At 37.9% G+C, this 27,382-nt stretch overlaps 1 protein-coding gene across 2 annotated transcripts; it reads right to left on the reverse strand.

The window, feature by feature from the left end:
• Positions 1-521: 521 nt before the first annotated feature.
• On the reverse strand, positions 522-27,382 carry RESF1 (retroelement silencing factor 1). 2 transcript variants are annotated; one of them, XM_077774597.1, is made up of 7 exons: positions 27,292-27,381; positions 26,424-26,520; positions 24,244-24,439; positions 12,054-12,212; positions 4,939-9,985; positions 3,684-3,767; positions 522-1,247 (listed from the first exon to the last, which is right to left on the reverse strand). In XM_077774597.1, exons 5-7 carry the CDS (start codon positions 9,926-9,928, stop codon positions 1,081-1,083), a joined length of 5,241 nt encoding a protein of 1,746 aa, XP_077630723.1. In that variant the 5' UTR covers positions 9,929-9,985; positions 12,054-12,212; positions 24,244-24,439; positions 26,424-26,520; positions 27,292-27,381; the 3' UTR covers positions 522-1,080. The 2 variants fall into 2 exon arrangements, with proteins under 2 accessions (XP_077630723.1, XP_077630724.1); XM_077774598.1 differs by lacking the exon at positions 12,054-12,212 and having other exon boundaries at positions 27,292-27,382.

The raw sequence follows: 27,382 nt of genomic DNA on the forward strand, positions 1-27,382 counted from the left end.
GAATCTTTCACGGACATGAAACCATCATGAAACCAACTTAGTATTTTATGAGAAGCCTAGTCATCTGTAGTCTTCAGAATGTAGTTTTCAAACTTGTAACAAACTACACATAAAAGTTACTATCTTAAGGATTTTTGAGTGTACAGTTCAGTAATGTTAAGGATATTCACACAATAGCAAAACTGAAACTAATTTCCCTTTAACTCCCCAATTCTCCCTACTTCCAGGAATGTAGTTTTTAAATGAACTATATGTGTATATATATATATATAACTGAGATTTTATGAAAATAACCAACACATTCTAGTAGTCATAAAGTAAAACCCAGAAACATTTTGTCTTCTCCTTTCTTCCAATTTCCTGACCCTAGTAAAATGTTTGCTCTTCTTCTGAATGCAACCTAAAAATATTTACTTCTGACAGCTTACTTTAACATTTCTCCTTTTTAAAACTTTACTCTTCTAAAATGTGTCCTATTGTGGGGGTAGAAAATGAAACACAAACCATTATGACTTCACATATGTATTTTTAAAAAATAAATGTTTATTTCAAGTATGAAAAGTAAAGTTTAAACGTTATCCAAAACTTATGTTCAGCTTAACAAGTACAAAACAACACTTCTGACAAAGTTTACAATTAGGTATAAAATACTTAAGAATATACTTTGACGTTCACAGTGAGCATTTTTGAAAAATAAGTTTTGCTAATTAGCTTTAGAAATAAAAATATATTTACAGTCCCAGCTAAAATAAACAAGTCTTTAACTGAGAACAACAGTCCTCCCTCAGGATCAATAGTTAGCATTTCAAAATAATCAATGGTAAACTTTGTTCAATAATGTCAAAATTCAATACCTTATGGTTTTGCTGACAAATACCATCTATTCCTTATGTCTGGTACCCACAAGCAAGGTTCTCAAGCCATTTTAATTAACTTCATTTATAACTTAAGTAGTAACCAAACTCTTGAGAGATTTTTCATGACAATTCTGAGTATTTCCAGCAAAATATTCTAAGCAGAAAATAGTGGAGATTTTCTCGTGCCCATTACAGAACCATCAAAAAAAATGAACCTCAAAAGTTATTTTAAAGGGCTGCTACCAAGGCTTCTGCTTCTCTTTTCCATATACATCTTTTTGTAGGTCTGAAACATTGCTTTTGAATCTTTTACTGGGTTTTGTAGTGTTTCAAATCCATCTGCACTGAAGCTTCTCTTGGAGAGTCTTGCATTAGCCAAAACATTATCATCTAAGGAAACAGAAATTTTGTTTACTTTATTACTTAGTGTTAGTAACCAATATACAATCTATTAAAATGGAGAGGGTAAACCTGTCCTGTTCTCTGAGATAAAATATTGGGACAAGGAGTTTGACAAACTATGTATGGCTTTTTACCTATAGAATTATAAATTACACACATAGGACATCTTGCCTCTTTGGGGGACTATTTTCTACTCTCATCCCATTTTCATATCCCAGGGCTATCCTGTTCTACTATCATTTGCACACTATTATAAACGTGACTTTTGTAATAGGTATCTAAACTACCAATATAAAGAGCACAAACCAGCCAGTTCTAACCAGTGAATGGAAAAGTTTTTGTATTTTAAGACATGTCTACTGTTTTGGTTAGACTATTTCAGTGTTGTCTTAGCCTATCTTTTTGATGGGTCCAGCTTTTCCTACCTCCTGTATTTCTTCTAGATGTGCCTATACTTCTCAGTAGCCAATTCCCATCTAGAATTCCCTTGGTTTCCATTCCTGCTGTAGCCATCCCTTTCTGGATAATTACTTTTTTTTTTTTTTTTTTTGCCTTTCCNTATTCTGTCCTCTTAATTCTTGATCGTTTCAAATTCTTGTACATCCTCATTAGCTTTCTTTTATGATGTCAGTATAACACTGATACCTGAGATGGGTGCCTATCTTAAGTCATCTTCCACTGGATTGTTACTTCCTCTCCTCTGTATCTTACCCTGACTTTAATAGTTTCACAACCTGCTTCATCTACACTCAAACCTTTGCTGCCAAACGTAGATGTATTATCTAAAATGTTTCCTGAAATCTGTTTGGGAGTTTGTGACATTTGTTTTTTTTTGTCTCACTTCATGCTGGTTCACGTTTTCTACCTCATCTTGGTATTTGTTTTTTCATGCTTTCCCTGAACCTCTATCACTTTTTTGGACTATAAGTACTATTTGCCTTTACTTTTTAATTGAAGTATAGATGACATACAATATGACATGAGTTTCGGATACAGCCTAGTGATTCATCTCACACTTTGTGTCTTGGCTTTTCCCTACCCTGTTGCAGATCTCCTCGAGCTTGTGCCCCAGTCTGTTTTTTTCATCATGATTCTGAGTATTGATGTTTACTCAACTTCAGTTTATTGCTCATCCTATTTGTGGCTGTCTTTAGGTCTCTCATTTAGCTCATGCTTATCTCTGGTCAATCTGTGCAGGCATCTATGAGTATTTTGAGATTCAGATTTCAGTCATGTCTCCCGCCCTCTCTATGAGGTAATGTCGCTCCTATTTCCAAGGACCTTTCTTATCCAATCTCGATGTCCATTTCCATTTTTCTCATTTTTGAATTCCTGTGTTCCAACTTTGGAAGTGTGTTTTCCACTCACAGGACTCTTAAAATTCATTTTGCCCTCTTTCAGCTGTTTTCCCGTTCTGATAAAGAGTGGAGTTCTTCCTTTCTTGAGTCTTCAAATCATTTTTTTCCCTATGTGCACCTTTATTGTGCAGGACTCAATTTCTACAGTCCCACTTAGGTATATTTGTTTTAAACTCTCTACTCCACTTTGTCACACTTCCTCTAAGAAATGTGCTTCTTTATGGTTCATGGTGAAATTCTGCTTCTTTCCATTATCAAGGAATTCTAAACCCTGAATATTCAATTAACCAAAACGAAGATAAAACTCCTGAACCCTAGCTTCTAGTTCTCAATGCAAAACTCTAAAAACAAAGTACATTCATTCCACTAAATAAATCAGATACTGAGAGCTCTGGTTTTTCTGGTTGGCACTCAGCCCAAATCCCTCCCCTGCAAACAGAAATAAATTTTAACTAGGAGCCTCAGTCTCTTACCAAAATAACTCAAATTCCACACTTAATTAACTTTGAAAAGAGAGGACCAAGTTCAAGTCCCTATTTGATAGTAGTCATGGAATTTCAAATGACCTAACCTCTCATTGACAAAATGGGGACATGCTCATCTACCTGGTTTTGGGAATTAAATAATTAAACTTGCTAATCACCCAACCCAGGGGCTAGCAAACAGGGCATGGCTAACCCTCTAGCCCAATTTGGAAAATAAAGTTTAACTGAAGTATAGCCTATACTCATTCATTATTCTACTGCCATTTTTTCACCATAGTGTCAGAGTTGGGTATTCAGGAAACCTTAGGATCTGCAAAACCTAGTATTTACTCCATACACAGAAAAGTTACCTAACTCACCAAGATCAGAAATACTTTCTTGTTAACAGGAAATAGATCACTGCTCCCCTCTCCACTGTATGACAAAATATCGCAAATTATCTTCCTACCATTCATACACTGAATCATTCAAAAAATATGGATAAAAATCAAACTTCACAAAGTTTCATAACTATAATCCAGCTTCTGTGTGACCAAGTGCCCAATATGTAAAGTAAAGATTTGAATACATGAGGATTTTACCTATTTCTTGGTTGGCTTCTGGCATCCTTTTCTCCTCAGTTACACCTCTTAACCAGTCTTCTTTTGTACTTTTTATTCCTGAAACTATTTAGATATTCATTTTCAGATTTTTAGAAATTGCTACTCATCTTTTAGTACTTTAATGAAGGAAATTCATGTAAACAAAATAGATCTAGAAAGCATTAAATATATTCACATATACTGCAGGTCTAAAAGAAGCCTCAAACATGCTTCCATTTCAAGTGTCTGAGTATCTTATAAATGAAAAATGGGTTGCTTTAAAAGCTCATCTTTACTATGGAATTATGTTTTTCCCACTTAGGCTAAACACCAACAAATTTGAAGATATTTAAGAGTACATGAGGCAGAGAAAGTCACTCCCATTGCTCCCACCCACTTCTAATGTTCTTGTTACACCCATCCCTCAGATGCTAAAGACCTATTTATATGGCCAAGTGAAATCACCAATACTTTACAAGATAAATTTTATAGTCTATTTTTACCATAATCCCTATTTCCTTCCAAGACAATGTACCTTATATTTACATTGTAACTTTCTGTGCCCAAACAGATAACACCTCAACAACATAGGAGAAACTAAGATTACCATTCAAAGCCTTTACTTTTCCAGTCTGATTTTCTCACCACAATGTTTTATATGTAATGTCCATAACCCTTAAATGTTTTCTGACTACCAAATAATTAATCATCTATTTTCTCCTTTCTTCCTGGCACTACTTTGAGAATTCTATCCATTCAGCCAACTGACAGTCATTCTTCCATTCTGGATTTGGTAACTTAACACTGAATAAGACTGCTTCCATGGCCCTCCCATTTCAAGAGCAGAGTGTAGGACAGTGCTTAAACTTCTGTGATAACAGTTATCAATACTTCAAAGATAACAGTAAATTGAACCATTTCCATATGTATATAAAAAGTTTTCACAAATATGTAATGATTATCTCCTAATATTTAGACCAAAGCTTCAAACTCACAAGGGCTTTAACATCACAAGTCCAGATGAGAATCAACAAAAGATTGAAATAATGTGTAACTAACATTTTTCTTAGTACAAAGAATGATTTTCATAATATTGGCTTCTTGGTGCAAAAGGAAATCTTCGTATTTGGCAAACCTTACAATTTTATATACCTCTTGTCATCAAGTACAAATTGAGCACAATTTACAGTAAGGGAAAGGTAAACTTAAAACAATGCCTTACAATGTGGCAGACATCAAAAAAATCATACCAGACCTTGCACAGGGGCTTGCTCCTGGCTAGGACAAGGCTGCAGATCCTTCCGGCTGTCATCAGAATTTGTATTCTTAATCAGTCCATCCGGACATAATTTAAACTCCAGCATGCTTGGTTTTTCTGTGGCATCTTTCACAGGTAAGAGGCTCTGAGGTTTATTTTCTGGTCTCCTCTCTTTATTAAGCTTCATGGGTGAACTGTCTAATTTTGTGAGACAAATGCTCTCACGTTCAGTGCACTTAAATGCAACTCTGTTCAGATATAGTTTCCTTTGATCCTTTGACTGGGAAGACATCTGGCTGAATTCAACTTCATTGTTTATACTGTTTAAACTTTTGTCTAATCTGGTTTTATCAATTAGCCTTTTATCAAGTTGCTTTCCGGCAACTATTCCTTTAAGATTCCTTGAAATACATATTTTAGACTCCTCATAATGGTGAAATTTGAGGTTTTTACCAAGGCTTGAAGAAATATTTAATGATTCTTTAGAAGCCCGTACACTACCGTGTCTCTCATTTGATTTCCCACAACTCCCTACTTGCATGGAAAGTTTATTGGACTTCATGCACTGAGAATCACACGCTGCATTTCTCATACAGCTTTTCTTTGATGTGTTGCTACCCACTGCTTCTTTGTGCTTCTGCCTTTGTAAATACTCCTTCGGTGTCAGAACTCTACTGATTTTGGATGAAATATCCTTAGGGCCCGAGGACTTAGCATTTGATACTGTCTTTTCTTTAACCCTGGCTCTTTCATTTGCAATTGACAAAAAATTACACACCTTCAATGTACCATCTCCCACATTTTTATTATGCTCTCGTTTATCATATTTCTTCCTCTTAATCTTTGAATCAAGTATGCCCCCATCATCTAACTTCCTTTTTTCCAAAATTTTTTGTCTCAAGCCACCTGCTTTCAATTTTATTTTCTCTGGGGATGTGGACTGTACCAAAGAACCATTCTTCATGCACGTATCTTTATTTTTATTTGTTAAAAAACCCACCTTTGGTTTTAGTGGACGTAAGTTTTGTGCCATGAGCTTCTGGTGCAGGCTCTCTTGAGAAAATTTTGTCATTTTATTACTGCTATGAAAAGTTATCTCATGAAACTTCAGTTTTCCTTTCCTTTTGTGACTTTGCAAGGAATCTAGTTTTTTATCACCTTTAGAGAAAAACTGACCTGATAATTCTTGTTCTGTCTTCAGTGATTGAGGTTTTGTTTTGGGCTTATCATTTATATCTTTGCTCTCTTCTATTTCAGAAAAGTGATTTTTCGTATCTGGAAAAGTCAAAGGAGTCTTCAGATTGCTATTTAAAGGACTATTTCTATCAGTTTTCTCTTCTTGCTTACAACTGTCAATCTGTAAAGGAGAACATTTATCTTTCCCTTCTTTTTCCTCTGAAGTTGAGTTCTTGATGGAATTACACTGGCACTGGGGTACTCCTTCATAAACCATAGACAACCATCCCAATGCACAGCAACGGACATCATCTTTCTCTGAATCCATTACAGAATCATCACTCTTTACATCTGTATCTGCTTGTGGGTCACATTGGCCCCCTTCTTTGTTTACAGGTTCTTCTTTCTGATGTTCTGTCAACTCGTCTACCTCACAGAGTTGATCTTCATGTTCAGGAAATAATTCTTTCATTTGCTCTGAGTTTAAAATTGTAATTTGTATTTGGTCTGTTGAATCTTGGGAGTCACAACCAGTTTTATCACAAGTTTGCTCTTTTGAGATCTGGTTTGTTATTTGTTGGGCCACAGAAACTTCATGTGTGTTAATAGCTTCAATACCATAAGGAAATTCTTTTAAAAGTTCTGACAGCTGATCATGTAGGTATAAGATGGATGTCTTATCATTAAGAATCTCATGTCTTGTAGGATCTTGGGCAATATAATTGCAGACTGCAACTTCCTGAGGGCAACTGTCCTGTTGGAGAGCTGCTGATGAACACATATCATTAGCAGTGCTTTCTTTTTTAGAGTGAGGTTTCAAATCACTTTCCTCTAAAATTCCACTATTTGCTTTAACAAACTTCAAAGATGATTCTGGAGGTTCCAGTGACTCAGCCTGGTCCGTTATTTTATGTGAAACATTCATGCACTTTAAAAAATTATCATTTTGAAAACCAAAGTCTTTATTTTCAATAACATTGTCTGTATGTTCTTTTTGTTGTCTACTACTAATCACCTGTTGCTTAGGTAGAGAAGATTTCTGTGGCTCAACCCTTTTCAAAGGTGGCAAGTTGAATATCCTTGCTATTTGAGAATCATAAGACGTATCACCTTCAACAAGAGAACAAATATTTTCAATATGTAACATATCGCCACTAGCAACATCACTTTTCCTCGGCTTGTATGAAGCTTGCTGTTCACTCACAGAATAGTGGGTATCTGGGTCTGATTTAATAGGCTTTCCTTGATTGCTAGGTGTGTCTTCTGAAACGGTTGACTCATTTTGCTCTTCCTTCTGAATTGGAGAGAACATCTTGGTGTCTGTTGTAGTCCCTGCTACTGGTTCATTAACATTAGCTTTCAAAGAAGCAGTAATACTTGTATTTTCTGCCAACTGATTCTGTAAGCTACAAACACTGCCTTCTTTAATAACAGGATACACGGTTTCAGATAAAGCTTCAGGTGATACTTCTTTGACCGACAATGTTTTGACATCTGAAAGAATTAATGGTGACACTACAGCAACCTGAAGTTCTGTTCCCTTTGTATTAATTGCACCTGAAGACTCACAATTCTGAACTCCCGTTGACAAAGCTGTTTCTTGTGAGCTGTTTAACATCTTATTCTGAGAATTTCCAACAACTGAAAATGGACTCTTATCACAGGTTTCCAAAGGCTTTGAAACTCCAACTGCTGTTCCGTTTTTTCTTGACTCATTATACTGTTTTTCTTCCGCAGGTTCTGAAGGTTGCTTTTTCCACAGAGAAAGGCATGTTGCTAGCAATTCCATAGAAAAGTGACTGTCACTTTTAGAAGACATTCCACTTGTTGAGGATTTATGCTCAAGGCAAAAAGAGTTGTCTACAATCTTGGCATTTGTGTTACAAGTACTTGGAGCTTCCATGGTTTTCAAATTCAGCTGGTTACTAGTGATTTGGGGATTTGGATTAACTTCACAACTATGTGGCTTAGAACCCTGAATAATTTCACTAGCATTTTTAAACAATTTCTCCTGAGGTTTATCTCTACATGTAAGTAAACTGAGAATTAGCGTATTTTTATTTGGATATTTTGAAACATATTCCTCAAAGGATGTAGAGTGAGGAACATAAGTTGTTTCAGAATTTGTTGGCATGTTTAGTTCAACACTGACATTTTCTGATGAAATCTGGGTGTTATTTAAGGTTGCCTGGGTAATCTCAACAGTTGATGCTTTTAAAGAAGTCCTAACCTTCAAATCATGTAACTGGTCTGGCATTGGAAACTTTTCTGAACAGACAGAATTTAGTAAAACAGAATTCACTTGGTTAAAATTTCCACAATTGGGGTCTTGAATGCTGGAGTTCATTGTACTGTGTGTTGGATTTGTTTCTTTTGCAGATTCCCTTACTGTTGGTTTATTCTCTGGAGTCACTAGGGTTACCTGTGGTCCAGACTGGATTTGGGCAGTCTGTTTCAGAGACAATTCAGAATTTTGAGCTAATTCACTAAAAGATGTATCAGTTGTTTTAATACAACCTGCTGCCATCAAAAGATTTTTATTAATCTTGATCTTCCTTGCAAGTTCCGAAAACTTCTTTTTGATTTCTACTAATGTTTTAAGATCCCTCACTAACTTTTCTTTTGTGACACTTGTATCCAGTACTTGATCTGAAGTTAGATCACAAGAGCCTGTTCTTCTCTCTTGATTATTTTGAGCAAGAGTCGGAACACCATCCACAGAAGATCTAACAGGTTCATTGAAAGGCTGAATGACATTGGTATTTACTTTCAAGTTACAGGAATTTTCAACTGTGCTGACATTTTCATTAAGGTTTTGCCAATGCTGTTGGAAGTTTCTAGAAAAGTCTTTCCTCATTTCAGGTAAGTGCATTTCTGGACTCTGAGGAACTTCCAGAGAAGCCTGTTTAGTAACATGCTGAGTACTTTGCAAAGGATGGCTTGCATATCTACAGTCATAAGGAGGAGGAGGAGGTCTTTTGTCAGTTTGAGGAACTGCATATTGATAGGACTGTATGGTTGCAGTCTGCTTTGACTGTAAAGTCTGTGGAGGAGCTGGAGGGTGACTGGTTTTAATTTGCAATGATGCAGATGGCATAGGGTTTTGTTTCTGAATGGCAGGATCTTGAGAAAAGCTTCGCAGTGTGTAATTGTATTGCTTTGGAAGTGGTCTATAATCTGGATAAGTCAGTCCACTGGATGTATACTGTTGCGCCCAGTCAACCTGTCGTTCTGATACAGATGGGTTAAGTCTTGGCATCAACTGATAAGTTACAGGAACTCTTGAAGAATTAGGGGGCACCATTTGTAGTTGCATAGAAGAGGTATCTGATATTACCAACTGATTCTGTAGTGCATGCATATTAGGTGTATTAGTTCCAAAACTAGTTTGATGAGATACAGTTGCCCCTGTATGAGAAAGCATAGATTTCTTCATTGGTGAGTTCAACCATACATTTTGTGTAACTCCTGAAGACATCTGCAAATTGTGATTTAGTTGTTTGGATCCTTTAACATTTGCATATGTGATTCTTTCTACTGACGTCTGTGAGGCCACAACTGTCCCATTATGTATATCAGAAATAGGGATTTGCTGAGGAGCTGTATAATATCTCATGTTTAGCAGTGGCTGTGAAACTGGATTTGAATTTCCAAGAAACATACATGCTTCTTGGTTACTTCCAGGATAACTTAAAGAACTCTGAGATGTTGTGTTAAATGTATTTATTAAAGTCTGCTCCAAAAAAGATGACTGCTTTTTAGGATAATGTGGTGGTAAGGTGACATTCTCTGGTTTTGCATTCCAATTCATTGTTGATTTGATGTAGTAGCAGTGTACTAAAAGTCAGTTGTTTTAAATGTCAGGGATCTGTAGGAAATAAAGATCTTTCATTAAAAATTTGTTTTGTCTACATAAAACTTCAAGAAAATTAGTTTACCTTAACACCAATGCTATGTCTATCACAATTCCAGAAATCTCTGACCAGTCAAAACTTCATCTTTAATTTGGGGAAGAGAAATAAAGAAAAGAGCAAAGGAGGATGCAACAATAAATATGGCAAATATCAATAAAATTTCTGGAGTATTTTACAGGAATTTATTCTACACAATACAGTTAGTATTTTGCTTATTCTATTTAAGTGGCAATTACTTTTATTTTAACAGGTTCTTTATTCTAAGTAACCCATGGTCACTGAAACAACAAACAAAAAACTTCAAACACATGGCAAAAAGTCCTTTTTGTTTATCCCCATTGTCTAATTCCCTAGAGGTATCTATTATTCCCTCCCCTTTCAGAAAATTTCATAAATAAAAAAAACAAATAAAGGAAATCTCATCTTTTTGATTCATTTTCATTACAATACCTAGGATACCTCATCATTTCACTACAAATATATTAACCTCATCATCTGTAAAACATATACTTTCTGTTGTTTAACCAGTCCTGTATTGGTAGATAAAGTTTTTGCACTTGTAAACTATCCTACACTAAGCATTCTTGTATTTATACTTTAAATTTTCAGCTAAATGTTTCTGGAAATTCCTAGAAGTAAAATCAACGTGTCAAAGAACATTAAAATTATCTTCATGAACAATGACAAACTGCCTTCCAAAAAGATTAAAATAACATACACTCTCACCCACAGCTACCGACAAATCTAAACACGGTCAATTCTACAACCACAGTAAATGAGAAAAGACCAATTAAAACAAACTAAAACAAACCTCACTTCAACATAATAGTATATCTCAAATGCAGAATATACATTTTTCCCCCAAGTACACATGGAATTTTTACCAACATGACCATCTAGCTGAGCCATAAGAACATCTCAATTTTCAAAGTGTTAAAGTATTCAGACGTTTACAGTGGAATCAATCCAGATATTATAGAAAACAAAGTAAATAGGAAATTACCAAATAATTGAGAAATAAAGAATACACTTTACACTTACAAAGTGCTCTCTGGTGCCTCTTCCTCTACTTATGACATCAGCTCTGGTGGATCAGAGCCCCACCCTTATGACCTCCTTTAACCTTAATTACCTCTCTAAAGGCCTCACCTCCATACATACATAGGGCTTCAACATATGAACAGGAGAAGGCACACAATTCAGTCCATAACATGTTCCTATCCCCATGTTCACATAATATCTAACACTAATTTACAGCATAAATAAATGTATGTTAAAAAGAATACTGGGAGGGACACCCAGTCGGCTCTGTTGGTAGAGCATGTGACTCTTTTTTTAACTTTTTTTTTTTAATGTTTTATTTATTTCTAGGTGAGAGAGAGAGACAGCGTGAGCAGGGGAGGGTCAGAGAGAGGGGGAGTCACAGACTGAAACAGGCTCCAGGCTCTGAGCCGGCAGTCAGCACAGAGCCCGATGCGGGGCTCGAACCCACGAACCGTGAGATCATGACCTAAGCGAAAGTCGGACGCTTAACCGACTAAGCCACCCAGGTGCCCCGTAGAGCATGTGACTCTTGATCTCAGGGAGTTTGAGCCCCATCCTGGGTGCAGAGATTACTTAAAGACATCCACTCACTTATTCATTCATTCATAAATAGTTTATAATCCAATAATTATTAATGATCAATAATGAATTAATGAATAACCAAAAAATAATCTCTGTATTTATCACAAGACTAGTAAGTTAACCCAAGAAAAGAAATGATGACAGAGTAAAATAAAATAATGAACAAAAATGTAGAGATTCAACAAGTCACAAACTTATTCTTTAAAAAGAATAAAAATCATCAAGCCTCTGACAATACCAATCATGAAAATTTAAAAGCACAATATTGGGAACAGGGGATACAACTATACCCTATAGACATTAAAATACTAAGTATTTATTCCAGTACATTCCAAATCTAGGTGTAATAGAGAATTTCTTTGAAAAACACACCTAACCATGATTGACAGAACTTACATTGGTAATTAAGTATCTTTTCACAAAGAAAATGCCAGGTTCCTAAGGCTTTGCTGGAGTATTCCAACAATCTTTCATGAAAGAAACAACGCAATCCAGCTTCTTTAAGAGGATAAAAGAACACTTCAGAGCCCATTCACTGAGGCTATCATCCAAATGCTGAAAAAAAGGAAAATTAAGAATTTCTCTCAGAAAGGCAAAGGCAAAAATCCTAAACAAAATGTCAGCAAACCAAATGAGGTGACCTATGAAAAGGATATCCCATCATGATCAAACTGGCTTTACTTCAAAAATATAAGTTTGTCATTTGAAAATTAATCATAGGACAATAATTTATTTGAGAGAGCGAGCAAGTGAGCACAAGCAGGGGTGGGGCAGGGGGGGGTGGGGTGGAGAGAAAGAGAATCCCAAGCCGGCTCCACAATGTCAGTGCAGAGCCCCAACATGGGGCCTGAACTCACAAACCATGAAATCATAACCTCAGCCAAAATCAAGAGTAGGACATTCAACCAACTGAGCCAGTCAGGCGCCCCAGATGATAAATTTTCAACAGATGCAAGAGTTCTTGATAAAATTCAATATCCATTCATTAGAAGAAAATCATATCAAACCAACAATAGAAATTTCCTTAATTTTGATAAATAATAGCTTCAAACATTTATACTGACAATAAAACAAACACGCCACTATTGCCCCTTCTTTTCATCATGGTACTAGAGATCTGGAAAGCATAAGAATTGGGAAAGAAAACATAAAACTGACTATTCACGGAAGTTATGAAGAAAATCCAAAACAGGGGCACCTGTCGTTCAATTGGGTAAGCATCCCAACTTCAGCTCAGGTCATGATCTCCCAGTGTGTGAGTTCGAGCCCCGTGTTGGGCTTTGTGCTGCCAGCTCAGAGCCTGGAGCCTGCTTAGGATGCTGTCTCTCTGCCTTTCTCTGCCCCTCCCTTGCTCACGATTTCTCTTTCTCAAAAATGAACATTTAAAAAAAATTTAAAAACCCAAAACAATCTACAGATCTTTTACATCTATCAAGCTGTGGGTCATAGTGTTCTCACTAAGAAGAAAAACAAGACTGAAGAAGGTACGTATGCTTTTGGATTAAAACAGATCCCAGAGAAAGAGAGAGATCTGTATATTCTTCACATGCCTTCTCTCAGAAAAAGCTCCTTAATAATACAACTGACTAGGGGCACCTGGTTGGCTCAGTTGGTAAAGCATTCAACTCCTGGTCTTGGGACTCTGAGTTCGAATCCCATGTTGAGGGCAGTTTACTTATAAAAGAAAAAAAAATACAACTGACTGATCAGGCAGAAGCATAATAAAAGAGCTTTTCTACTAGAGTTAATGGTGCCTAATAAATCCCCCTTAGTTCTCATATGTACTTGGGACGGGACCCTGTTATAAACTGAATTGTATCATTCCCCCCACCAAATCCAAATGGTGAAGCCCTAACCCCCCAGTGTGACTATATTTGACGATAGGCCTTTTAGGGAGGTAATTAAGTCTAAAAGAGGTGATAAGGATAGGGCCATAATTCAACAGGAATGGTGTTCTCGTGTAAGAGAGGCATATGCACACAGGGAAGACCACGTGAGGTCACAGAGAAGGAGGCCAACTACAAATCAAGGAGAGAGCCCTCAGGAGAAACCAAGCACCCTGATCTTGGACTTCTAGACTCTGAAACTAGGAGACATAGGGTGCCTGGGTGGCTCTGTCATTATGCATCTGACTTCAGCTCAGGTCATCACACAGTGAGCTCAAGCCCCACTTCAGGTGAGCATAAGCCCCGCCTTGTGTGACACCCGCTTCTTTCCCGCTCTCTCTGTCCCATATTCACTTGTGCCTTCTCTCTCTCTCAAAAAAAAAAAAAAAAAAGTAAAAAAATAAATAAACTGTGAAAAATTAATTTGTTGTTTAAGCTACCCATTCTGTAGTTATGTCAGGACAGCCCGGGGGACCAATACAGAGCCCATGGGTATGAAGACAAACAATCGTTATGAGTAATCTGGGGTTACTTTTTTCCTCTCTCTTCTTTGCTGGCACAGAAAGAAGTGAAGCTTGGAAAATCTTCCCTGAACTGCTTATTTAGAGGGAGGGAGTTAAAAGTTGTCTGACTTTTTTCTGACTAGACAGTCTCCACTTTTGGATACAAACTATTACATCTTTTAAGACTATACGATAAATGAGATCACCGGGGACAGGATTACCATGGTCTACCATTTTAATTTCTCTTGAAAAAATTAACTTTTTGCCAAAATCTCCACTCCATCATCACCCTTCACCTGTGACAGCCACGGCACTCACCTGATAATTCCCAAGTATGGCTGAACTTAAGGATCTCCTTTGCATAGAAGCAGCTGAAATTTGAGGGGGGGGGGGTGGCATGGGGCAGGAGATCACAAGCTAGCAGACTGATTTTACTCCATGAATACAAACATCAAACTTAACATCGCTCAACAATTTTACTTCGTTTTATTGAATTTTTCTCCCATTTTCTAAAGACTTCTCTCTTCTCTCTTCCCTGGTCCCCAGCCACTCCAACCCACACACACACTCCCTTGTCCTAACTCAGCTGCTTATATTTCAGAGAGGAAAAAAAAATAGCACCATCCACCATTCTCCCATCATCATATCTATAAAGACCAACCTTGCAAATGTAATATGCATCTCCAGTGACAGAGTTGACCTTCCTCCTACGAAATCTCTACATTTAAAAATCCTACTCCCCTTCGTTATTCCTGGTATCAGTCAGTCTCTGAGGGATTCACACATGCTCTAACATACTCTAGGATTGACAGGATTCAAAAACAATAAATAAACCTCACTGCACCCCACATTCTTCACCTCTCTATTTCCAACACCAGTGACAGTCTTTTAGTTTGATTTAAAATCCCAAGTATAATAAACCAGATTTTAAATGCTTAACATCTTTAATGGTACAAATAAAAATGATTTTTATTTTTATTTAAAAACATTTTTTTAATCATTTTTTTTTTGAGAGAGAGAGACAGTGCACAAGTAGGGGATGAGCAGAGAGAGAGGGAGAGAGAGAATCCTAAGCAGACTCCACACGGTGGGTTCAGAGTTTGGTGCGTTCATGAACTGTGAGATCATAACCAGAGCCAAAGTTGAATGCTTAACTGAGACACCCAGGCGCCCCACAAATAAAAATGATTTTTAAAAGTAATTTGTGCTTCCACAAAATACACACGGACAAAAACTACTAAGGAAATTAAAATGTACATTAGAAAATATTCACTTAATGCAAAAGAAGATAGTAAGGGAGGACAAAAAGATACAAGATCTAGATAACAAAAAGTATAAACAGCAGACATAAATCCCACATATTATATCAGCAGCATTAAATGAATGGATTAAGCAATCCAAAAGAGAATATTAGACTAGATTTTTAAAAAAAGCTAACTAAATTTTGTCTCCAACAGACACACTTTAGATCCAAAGATACAAATAGATTGAAAGTAAAAGAATTAAGAAAGAGATGGTATCAAGCAAGCACAGTAGCTCCAAGAAACATGGAAAGTCTATGCTTATTATCAGACAAAACAGAGTGAACAAATCTTACTAGAGATAAAGAGGGATATTTTATAGCCATAAAAGGGTCAATCCAACAAAAAGATAAAACAACTAAAAACACCTAACAGAGCATTTAAATTAAAAAAGCAAAAATACAAACAACGGAGAACTAGACAACAACACGAGTTGAAAATGTCAATTCTGCATTTTCAATAATGACTAGAACTGGCAGAAAAATCAACAAGGAAAGAGAAGTACTGAACACATTATACACACCCACATTTGTTTCTAGTGGGGATTAAAACAATACTTTAAGTTGTAGGCTAGTAAATAATTGTCCATTGGTTGCCTTCTAGGTTTAAGGCTCTCTCTTCTTTGGCAACAACAGTTCAGGTTTTTTAACTGGCAAAAGATCAGCAAGAAGGCCAGTAATGGGAGCAGGTGTCATCAAGCTACCAAAACACTGGATTCTTATACTCAGTGATGGGAAATTCTAGGAACATCCTTGCTATGACTACCTGTAAGTTAATTAGCAAACTCTGAATAATGACTCAAGTTAGAAAAAGTCTGGCTCTACTAACCTCACCCATCTGGCAGCCTTTGCAGTCTGAAGTATAGATAATACTAATATGTTGATGGTGATAACATGTGGTGGCTCTCAAGCAGCCCTTGCATGTTGACGCTGATAAAGTGCCACGACCCAAACTGAGGGAATTCAAAGTCATAATTCACATACTCCTACCCTAAAGAGAGACTCCATGGAGGTTTCTTTATATGCCATCATGAAAAGTCTTAACAATTTTAACCAAAAAATTTTTTTAAATCTTGGGGCACTGGCACCTGGATGGCTCATTAAGCATCCAACTCTTGATTTCGGCTCAGGTCATGATCTCATGATATGTGAGTTCAAACCTCACACAGGGCTCTGCACTGACAGTGGGGAGCCTACTTGGGATTCTCTCTTTTCCTCTCTCTCTGCCCCTCCCTTGCTCGCTCTCAAAAAATAACTTAAAAAAAGAAAAATTTCCAACCCAGGAACTTTCTTTATTTGTAATTGAGCCTTATTACAGAAGTTTCAAAGCAAAATTAACCTAAAGAAAAAAAATCACTGCTATTAGTATCTATCTTAAACACAAACACACAAGCACATACACTCATGAACAGAACTCTGTGAACACAGACTAGTTACATTATGGTCTGCCTTAGCCTACAGGTCAGATGAAACTGTAAGAAACAGAACAAGACAAATGGAGCCACGTTAAGAATTGTTTTATATACAGGGGTAACTTAATTTAGCAAAGAAACTGGAACATTATTAAAGTGAAAGATAATGCTATCAATAGACAAGATGATAGGCATAAAAGAAGACTATCTTAGAGCAACCCAAAAGATGCAAATCTAGACGATGTCCAGCAGGCTTCAATAAATGTTAAATGAATAAACATAATCTAGAAGTGCTGAACACCAACTTGAAAAGAAGTCTCTATTTAAACTTTCAGATGGGAAAAAGTCCCCACTTCTCCCTTCAGATCTGTACCAACCATAAACATCACATGATTTCATCTGTAAACATTTCAATACTTCAAAAATATAGAACTTAAGAAATATATAAAATACTCTTCTCATACCTGAAAAAAATATATAAAACTGTTCTGGTATTTTGAAGTGAAACTTTCCCTTATGGCTTGTTAAGTTCAACTTCTGACTTGCATTAGAAAAAGCTATAGATGTTTCTTTCTATAATGCCAACAAAACCACCAATACCAACACTTCAGTATAAAATGCACTTTTCAGGAATTCCAAAAGTATCATGATTTTCCCACCCTATTACTCTAGTTCTGGCTGTTCATATCCTTAGTCATAAGAGAAATTAGGCTATCAATCCTTGAATTAGGCTTTTAAGAATATTCTAAATTTTGCATTATTTATAATACAATTCTACAAATAACAGCTAACATTTGAGAATTTACCATATGTTAAGAACTGCACTGAATGCTTTAAATACATGATCACACATAACTGTCACAACTAACGAGTGAAGCCAGGCAATAGTGCCGAGGCTAGGAAGGCTAGAAATCCCACTATCACAGCTGTCCACACTGCCAGAGACAGAAAGGAGACGAAAGTATAACCTCATGTACAATTTATTACTCACACAGAAAAACCAACATCAGTTGTCTCTATTCCCAGAGGGTGATCTCAAGGTGGCTGAGAACACAGGCTGACAGGAGTCAACTCTACACTGCAGCCATTCTGTAGCTGGCAACTATAACCCAAAGATAAGGGAAGTGGTAAAGTCCTGTGCTCAACTGACAATAGGAAACAACATCCCTGTGGCTATTTCTCACAAGCATTTTATCAACCTTTGTTCCAGTAGGACCTACAGGGGGCTCTGCCTGTTTAGCCTGTGAGTAGACAAAGGTCATCAGAGTACCATGGGGAAGCTGCCCCCCTACATCTCTACCCTCCACCTTACACATGTCCTGCTACAAATTCTATTCAGAAGCACAGGACGACACTCAATCAAATGGCCCAACTAACTACTTTCTCTTAGGCAGCACTGGAGAAGAGTGACTTGACCCTGATCCCTGGCAGGATGATCAGGCCTTTTGTGGAGGTCAGGCCATAGGCTCCCCACATGGAGCCAAGAAAGGTCCCAGGTATCATCAAGGCTCACCAATGAGAATCACATGACTTTCTCCCTGGAAGAACAGGGAGTGGGAAATAAATTGCTCTAATTTTGCTCATTGATTAAGCTAAGTACAGCGCAGGTTGTTGGCAATCACACATACCCCGTCATGACTGGCTGGTAGGAAGTTCAGAGCAATGCATTTGACTATCATTATGGCTAAAATGTTTACACTACTTTCTTATGTCTCAGGAACAGAGGGAAGAGACAAATTTCAAACTAACTTTATAGTTGTATTATTCCCTAAAATGGGAATTAAATATCACAGAGCACATATGAAAAAGTCAGTTATCCCCCCTTGGAGTTCTGCCTAGCAACTCATTTTAGAGCCCTCCAGGGCTATCTACCACCTTAAGAAAACAATATTCATTACAGGGGTGGTGGTCTCAAATATCTAGAAATTTCTGATAAGCACCTCAAATACACAGGAGTAGTTTGTTTGCCAGGCAAGTATGAAGTACCTAAGATGCAATATGCTGTTGGAGTACAAAGTGTATTAGGAGTATAAATACTGCTATAACAATAGGAATGAGCCAATTTTGTGCCTCTTGAGGTGGACATACTCTTTGAACAGAACAGTTGTCACAAAAGCAAGCCGAACTGCCCTAAAGAGAAATCTGAAAACTGTTACACCCAATTAGTTACCTGTCAGTATAGGCCACATTCTAGTGTCTACTCTGGTTGTCCCAGGTTTTGTGTGGAGGGTTGCAAGATCAACACAGGCATTTTGTTGGCACGCAGTTAAGATCCAGGTTTTATAAAACTAAAGGTTAAGACTAATGATGCAAGGGGACCTGAAGTACCAGAAGAAACCTACAGGACAAAATCTACTTTCTTGTTAGCAGGGTCAGGTAGGGGATGACAGATCCAGTTAAATTCAGAACCATAACTATAGTCTAGAAAATACATACAAGAAAATTCTGCTTTCCCTTAATCAAGAAACCAATGGAAATCATGACTGACAGAATTAAGTATACAAGCCTTGGCCCAAAGGACACCACTCCCAAAGGCATTCACTCCCAAAATTAGCAGCTGCTGAGAGTTTCTAAGAGTCCTTAGATTAAGATCTTCCACTGGTCAGCAGTATGTTGACTGAGGGTGGTAGTTAGCAACAAGCCTCAGGGAAATTAGATTACTAGTTTCTGCCTACTCCTCCAACCCTGATCCCCTGGGTCTATAGTCTTCCTTCTCCCAACTAGCATAGGGGAACTCTGCAAGTTTTGGTGGGTGAGAAAGAACGGCAACCACTCAACTGTGAACTGATCAATTCCATGCTATAAGCCACCTTACCCACAATACCTTGTATAGTAACATGGTCATGTAGAAAGAAAACATAAAAACCAACAGAAGTTATGGCAGTGAATCTTTATGGCCATAATGAAAGTGACCTACTTGAGAGAAATTTCTGACATCCAATAAACACTCTCAACTACTTTGACTAGAACAACACATGGAAAAAACTAAATGCAGAAGCGGATTTGGTATATCCTACGTAAATATTCTTCGGAGTTCTAAAGAATTTCTAATGTATAGGGGTGCCTAGAGCTGTGACTGAAGTCCAAGGAGGAGAGTTATAAAAACTTCTAATCAGTAGCCTATTGGTCAGAAGCACAGGAACAACTGGGGCTTGTGACTGGTGTCTTAAGTAGGAATGAAGGTAGTTTTGTGGGACTGAGCCCTCAACCTAGAGAATCTGATGCTACCTTCCAGGTATAAGTGTCGGAATTGTAGGATACCCAGCTAGTGTCCCCAGAGAATTACTTGTTGGTGTGGGGAGAACCTCCCCACACACATACAGTGGACTTCAGTGAAGAACCCCAAAGGACTCCAAAAGACACACTGACTGAAACTGACCTGGGATACAGAAAATCTAAGTAGGCCTATAAAGAGATTGAATTAGTAACCACAAAATTACCCAAAAAGAAGTGGTTAGGCCCAAATGGCACTCCAGACAACCACATCAAAAATGTAAATATTATAAACCAATTCTACAAACTTTTCTAAAACACAAAAGAGGAGGGAATACTTCCCAAGTTAATTCTAATAAGAGGCCAAGATTACCCTATAGCAAAACCAGATATCACAATAAAACTACAGACCAATCTGTTATGAATACAGAGGCAAAAATCCTCAAAAAAGAACTAGCAAACCCAACACAGCAGCATACAAAAATAATTATACACCACAACCAAGTGGGACTTATCCGTGAAATGCAAGATTGATTAAAAATGTTAGATAAAATATTAATACAATAAAGGACAAAAACTACATGATCATCTCAGCAGATGCAGAAGAAGGATCTAACAGGATGGAAATTAAATGCATCTTCAAATCCAACATTTTTCCATGGTAAAAACACTCAAACTAGAGGGGCGCCTGGGTAGCTCAGTCAGTTAAGCATCCGACTTCAGCTCAGGTCATGATCTCGCAGTTTCTGAGTTCAAGCCTTGTGTTTGGCTCTGTGCCGACAGCTCAGAACCAGGAGCCTGCTTTGGATTCTGTGTCTCCCCCTCTCTCTGCCCCTCTGATGCTCAAACTCTGTCTCTCTCTGTCAATAATAAATAAATGTTAAAAAAAAAAAAAACTAGAAAAAGGGAACTTCTTGGATTTGATAAAAGGCACCTAACAAAAAACACAAAGCTTACATCAAATTAAAGACTGAATGCTCACCCTCTAAGAAATCAGGGACATTGGAGCGCCTGGGTAGCTCAGTCGGTTAAGCATCCAAATTCGGCTTAGGTCATGATCTCATGGTTTGTGGGTTTGAGCCCCGTATCGGGCTCTGTGATGACAGCCAGCTCAGAGCCTGGAGCCTGTTTCGATTGTCTCCTACTCTCTCTGACCTTCCCCTGCTCATGCAGTCTCTCTCTCTCAGAAATAAATAAAACTCAAAAAAAAAAAAAGGAATAAGGGACAAAACAGAGATGCCTGTTCTTGCTGTTTCTAATCCATATTGTACTAGAGGTTCTAGCCATGGCAGTTTAGAGGGGAAAGAAGAAAAAAAAAAAAAAAGAAATAAAAAGACATCCAGATTGGACTATCTCTACTTGCCGATGACATAATCTTGTATATAGAAAACCTCAAGGAATCCACTAAAAACTAAAATAACTAACAAAGTAGTTTAGCTCATTTGCCTACTACAAGCTCAATATACAGAAGCCAAATGTACTTCCAAACAACACTTAATCTGGAGGTCAATCTCACTATAGTAACATTAAAAAGAATCAAGTACTTTGAATAAGTTTAACAAAAGTGACAAATTTATAAAACATTGCTGTAAGAAATTAAAGACCAAGAAGAGCACCTGGCTGGCTGGGTTATGCAACTCTTGATGTCAGGGTGGAGAGAGTTCAAGCCCTACACTGGACACAGGGTTTACTTTAAAAAAAAAAAAAAAGTATCATAATTCTAAAAACACAGTAATAAGATAAAAAAATTAAAATATTGGAGCACCTGGCTGGCTCAGTTGGAAGAGCATGCAACTCCTGACCTCAGGGTTTTGAGTTAGAGCCCCACATTGAATGTAGAGATTACACAAAAAAGAAAGAAATTAAAGACCTAAAAAAAAGGGAAAACATCCCATATTCAGTGGATTGAAGGATTTAATATTGTTAAGGTGGAAATACCACCCAAATTCATCTACAATTCAGTGCAACCCTTACCAAAATCCCAGGTGTCTTTTTAGAAATTGAGAACCTGAACCTGAAATTCATTTTGAAAAGAGTAAAGTTAGAGGACTCACACTTTCAAACTTCAAGACTTAATACAAAACTTTAATAAAAACATGTGGTACTGACACAGGATAGACACTGATCAGTGGAACAGAATCCAAAAACAAACCCTCACATTTACAGTCACTAGCAAGGAACTGGAATTCAATGAAGGATTCCTGTAAGTCAACAATACAGAGAAAACTCAAACTGAAAGTCAACAAAGATTCTTAACCATTTTCCCCAAAGATATTCAAACAGTCAATATGCACTTGAAAAGATGTTTAACGTCATTAACCATCAAGGGAATGCAATAAAAAATACAGTGGCAAGGGCCTCTGGATGGCTCAGTTGGTGGAGCATTTGACTTTAGAGCAGGTCATGATCTCCTGGTTCATGGGTGGAAGCCCTGCATTGGGCTCTGCACTTAAGCTCAGAACCAGAAGCCTGCTTCAGATTCTGTACCTGTCTCTCTCGCTTGCTCTCTGCCCCTCCCCAACTCATGCTCTGTCTCTCTCAAAAATGAACAAATATGTTTTAAGATCTTTAAAAAAATACACATTTTAAAAAGAAAAAAAAAATCCACAGTAGCATATCACAAAAAGACAGTGTTTGCCCTGGATGTGGACATATTAGAACTCTTATGCCTTGCTGTTGAGACTATAAATGGTTCATCACTCTGAATAACTCTGGCAGTTTCTCAAAAGATCAAATATAGTTATATGATGGAGCAATTCTACTCATAGGTACATATCCAAGAGAATTAAAACTGTATGTCTACACAAACACTTGCACATGAATGCTCACAGTGGCATTATTCATAGTAGCTAAAAAGTGGTTAACAATCTAAATGTCTGCCAACTGATTAAAAGATAAACAAAATGTGGCATATCCATGCAATGGACTACTACATGACAATAAAAAGCAGTGAAGGACAAACCTTGAAAACAAAATGCTAGGTGAGAGAAAAGTCATAAAGATCACAATATTATTAATTCAGATGTTCAGTATACACAAATCTAGAGACAGTAACTAGTAGTTGCCTGGGAATGTTTGGGTTGGGGAAAGGGGGAGTGATCTGTGAAAGAAGATTTCAAAACAGAGTAAACACTGCTACAAGAGTCACTCTAAACAGAGTCAGATGAATATCGAAAGTAGGGTCTAGGCTTGTCTCCAGTTTTAATTTTCAGAATACCATGAAGTTCTGACTTTTGTCAACTGCAACTAGACCACCTCCTGGAACCTACTTTGGACTGACACAGAGATAATGTTAACTCTTTTTATAATTTTTTTTTTTTTAATTTATCTTTGTGAGACAGAGCACGAGCAGGAGAGGGGGAAACACAGAATCCAAAGCAGGCTCCAGGCTCTGAGCTGTCAGCACAGAGACCAACACAGGGCTCGAACCCATGAACCATGAGATTATGACCTGAAGTCGGGAAGCTCAACCAGCTGAGCCACCGAGGCGTCCCAATGTTAACTCTTGTTAACCAAATAGCCAATCATGTTTTGTAGTTAGTTTCAACTCTGCTAGCACTGATCAATCCTTATTCTTCCAAAACAATTTATGTAACCTTGTGCCTTCTGCTTATAGAAGTCTGCATTCCCCACTTGTTGCACACTTTTCTTTGGATTTTGTCAACTCTGTGTGTCCCTGATTGCAGTCCCTAAGACCGGAAATAAACCTTTTTGGTTGCTTTACAGATTCATCATCTTCTGGGTCAACATCATTAATGAGCACGGAGATTGTTTTGGGAGCAAAGAAACGGTCCTAATTGCAGTGATAGTTGCACACCTTGTGAACATAACTTAAAACCACCGTAAACTGTAGGGGCTGCCTGAGTGGCTTAGTTGGTTAAGCGTCTTGACTCTTGATTGGTCAAGTTCCCAGGGTCTTGGGCTCAAGCCCCACACATATGTCTCTCAACTGGGAGTGGAGCCTGCTCAAGATTCTCTCCCCCTCTCCCTCTGCGCCTCCCCCACTCACGCAGACTCACAAGTGCACATTTTCCCTCTCTACAATTAAAAAAAACCCTGTACACTGTAAACGGACAAATTGAATTTTATAAATATGGTATATGAACTGTATCTCTAAACTATAGTTTAAAAAGCAAACACAGTATTTCCCTGTTATTACCACAGACATTGATACACGACCCAATGAAAGCCGATGAAATTAATTATAGACTTTTGGTAGAGCAGCCATACAAAAGGCCTGTCTGTCTAAGGCCAAGGTGAATGGATACATACCTGAGAGATGCTGGAGCTACTCAAGGAAGAAAGGTGTGCCTGGGAATGAAGTCAATGCTGAAGACAGCAGAGCTCAAAGATGGAGTGTCTCAAAAGTCCTTAAAATTTTCTTTCCTTAGATTCAGATGCTGGATCCAGCCAAATATGAAGGCTGAGCTATTTGAACTTCTCTAAATGATGTGATCCAGTAAATTATCTTTTGGGGTTTAAAAAAAAATAATAATAATTTGCTTATGACTTGTTTCTTAAAACATAGGGTGGACAATAGAATTTCTTATAATACTTTGCAATCTTAACCATAAATTAAAGGTTTAATTTATACTAAGTCCTATAATTTAATACATCTCAAGAGAATCTCAGTGATTGTCACTGAATCTTTGCAGTCATTAGAACTATGAACAAATGTCTCACGACATTTACCTCAATAGGTCAGCCTCTAACACTGCCCTTCAATTTACAAGCGTACTTAGAATCTCAAGAATATACACAGTACAATGCTGCCTCCCAACAAAGCATTTATAATTCCTCAAAGTCCACACAATTACTTCTTTACAAGGCTTATTACAAAGTAAATTTTAACTTCATTTTAAAGACAGAGTTGGTAACCCATTGTCTCTACCTCAAACTGAATGCTTTCCATGTCTGTTTCAATGGGATGGATGGGGCAAGAGGGTGGAGAAGGCCTGGTTATACACATACATACACACACACACACAAACACACAAAACCTGAAATTCACCTTTATAAGTACCTTTTTATTTTACTTTACTGTATTTTTAAATATTTTTATTTATTTCTAGGAGAGAGGGAGAGACAGCGTGAGCAGGGGAGGGTCAGAGAGAGAGGGAGACAGAGACTCTGAAATAGGCTCCAGGCTCTGAGCTGGCAGTCAGCACAGAGCCCGACGCGGGGCTCGAACCCACGAACCGCAGATCATGACCTAAGCGAAAGTCAGACACTTAACCGACTAAGCCACCCAGGCACCCCTATAAGTACCTTTTTAAACAACAAGATCAGGGGCACCTGGGTGGCTCAGTAGGTTGAGTGTCTGACTTCAGCTCAGGTCATGACCTCCCAAGCGTGAGTTAAAGCCCCACGTCAGACTCTGTGCTGACAGCTCAGAGCCTGGAGCTGTTTACGGATTCTGTGTGTATCCCTCTCTCTGCCTCCCCTCAACCTGCACTCTGCCTGCCTCTCTCTCTCTCTCTCTCTGTGTATCCCTCTCTCTGCCTTCCCTCAACCTGCACTCTGCCTCTGCCTCTCTCTCAAAAATAAATAAAAACATTAAAAAAAATTAAACAAGATCAATTCCCTAAACATTTAGTTCCTATTTATACAACAGATCGATAATCTAAGTGGGAACGAAGTCCTATATATCACATAGTAATAAGGAAAAATGAGGCTCTGAAGCAAGTATGCCCTGAGTTAAGAATTTAATGGAAATATTCGAGATTTCAAATTAAACCTACAGGTAAAAACCAGAGTTGTGTCTAGTACTGCCTTACATACACATAACCTACAACAGGATCTATAGTAAAGAGTTTAATCAACACAAAACTGATAAACTGACTTAGAGCTGATAAAACTTATACCTTAAACGAGTAAACTGAATTTCCTATTAGACATAATGTTGTCTGAGGCCATAAAATATCTTTCCTCTAACAGGACAACTAAAATTTATTGAGCTCTTACCACTTACAGACAACCGTGTGTTATGATTAAAAACTCATGTAATCTGGGGCACCTGGGTGGCTCAGTCGGTTAAGCATCTGACTCTTGATTTCGGCTCAAGTCACAATCTCACAGTTCGTGAGATCAAGCCACACGTCGGGCTCTGCGCTGACAGGGCGGAGCCTGCATGGGATTCTCAGTCTCCTTCTTTCTCTCCCTCAAAAATTAACAAAGTAATATAAAGTTAAAATTTTTTTTAAAATGGAGCAGTCCTAAGTAGACCTCTGCCTGAGTAACCTGAACCAGTCACCTCTCATAATCTACACTTATCTTGCAAAGATTAACCATTTAATTCTCTATGCTATGTCAACCATATATATTTCTCCTCAAGCTTTGTCATCAAATCCATTGTGTCCACTTAACGTTTAACCGATGCTGATTCATTTCATTAATAATTTAATTCCATAACAGATAAATTAGCGCAGGCTACTTAGAGGTACCATACTCACTTTTAAGTACAACGTTAATCTTTTATTACTGTGTATGTTCCCATTTCCCTCCAAACATGGGAGTCCCCCTTCACACAGTGCTTATGCTTCTTTGGTCCTAGGAAGAGCGAGAAACATTTTATAATCAATAATAATATAAACTATGTTTTTATTCCTATGAAACTTACTTTAAAATAAAAGCACATGCTATTCTGTTTACTTGATATGACGTTGCCGTGCAAAACCGCGTTCCCTTAAGGTTGCACGGAAAACACAGAAGTTTACAGAATTCTTATTAGGTGTGCAAAGGAACAGAAATAGAAGCTGGGCGTGGCCTAAAATACCATCCACCGCTGAAGCTAGAATTCAAGCGCGGTCTTCCAGGTTCACGACTGCCCTACCATTCCGAAACAAAAACACTTCATCTTAGCAATTTTCCGTACTGGAAGAGCAAGAGAATCCGACCGTACGGGCTGNTCTATCACTGGCAGTTCTCTTTATTTTGAAGGCAGGCTCCTTAAAGTATTACAAATAAATTGCTTTCACTGAAACGATTCCCCCAAAGGTTGCTGCTGAACTCAAGACCCTAAGGACACTTGCTCGGAGCATTCGCCTCCCTCAGGAACACCTAAAATCCGTGTGCATTTGTGCATTTAAAAATGCCTCGAGGAACTAAGTACTGCTGAGGAACAGAAAGCATCTGCGGAACAGAGGCGTTCGCGGGCCACTGGAGGTACAAGCCGCGCAATTCTGTTTCGGGAGGGTCAGCATAATGGAGGTGAGGAGGAAGACAACGGTCGACCAACAGTAAATGCAAAACAAAGATTTTTTTTTTTTTTCACGCCACCGACAGGAAATAATTGAAAACATAAGGTACTCTCACACCCACCGCCTCGTAGTTCCACAAAACGCGTCCTCGCTCTCGCCACCACGACCTCCACCACACGGAGAGGAGGCGATTTAAAGAAAACACCCAGGAG

Source organism: Crocuta crocuta, unplaced genomic scaffold (assembly GCF_008692635.1).
Source record: "Crocuta crocuta isolate KB4526 unplaced genomic scaffold, BGI_CrCroc_1.0 scaffold176, whole genome shotgun sequence".
Lineage (NCBI taxonomy): Eukaryota > Metazoa > Chordata > Mammalia > Carnivora > Hyaenidae > Crocuta > Crocuta crocuta.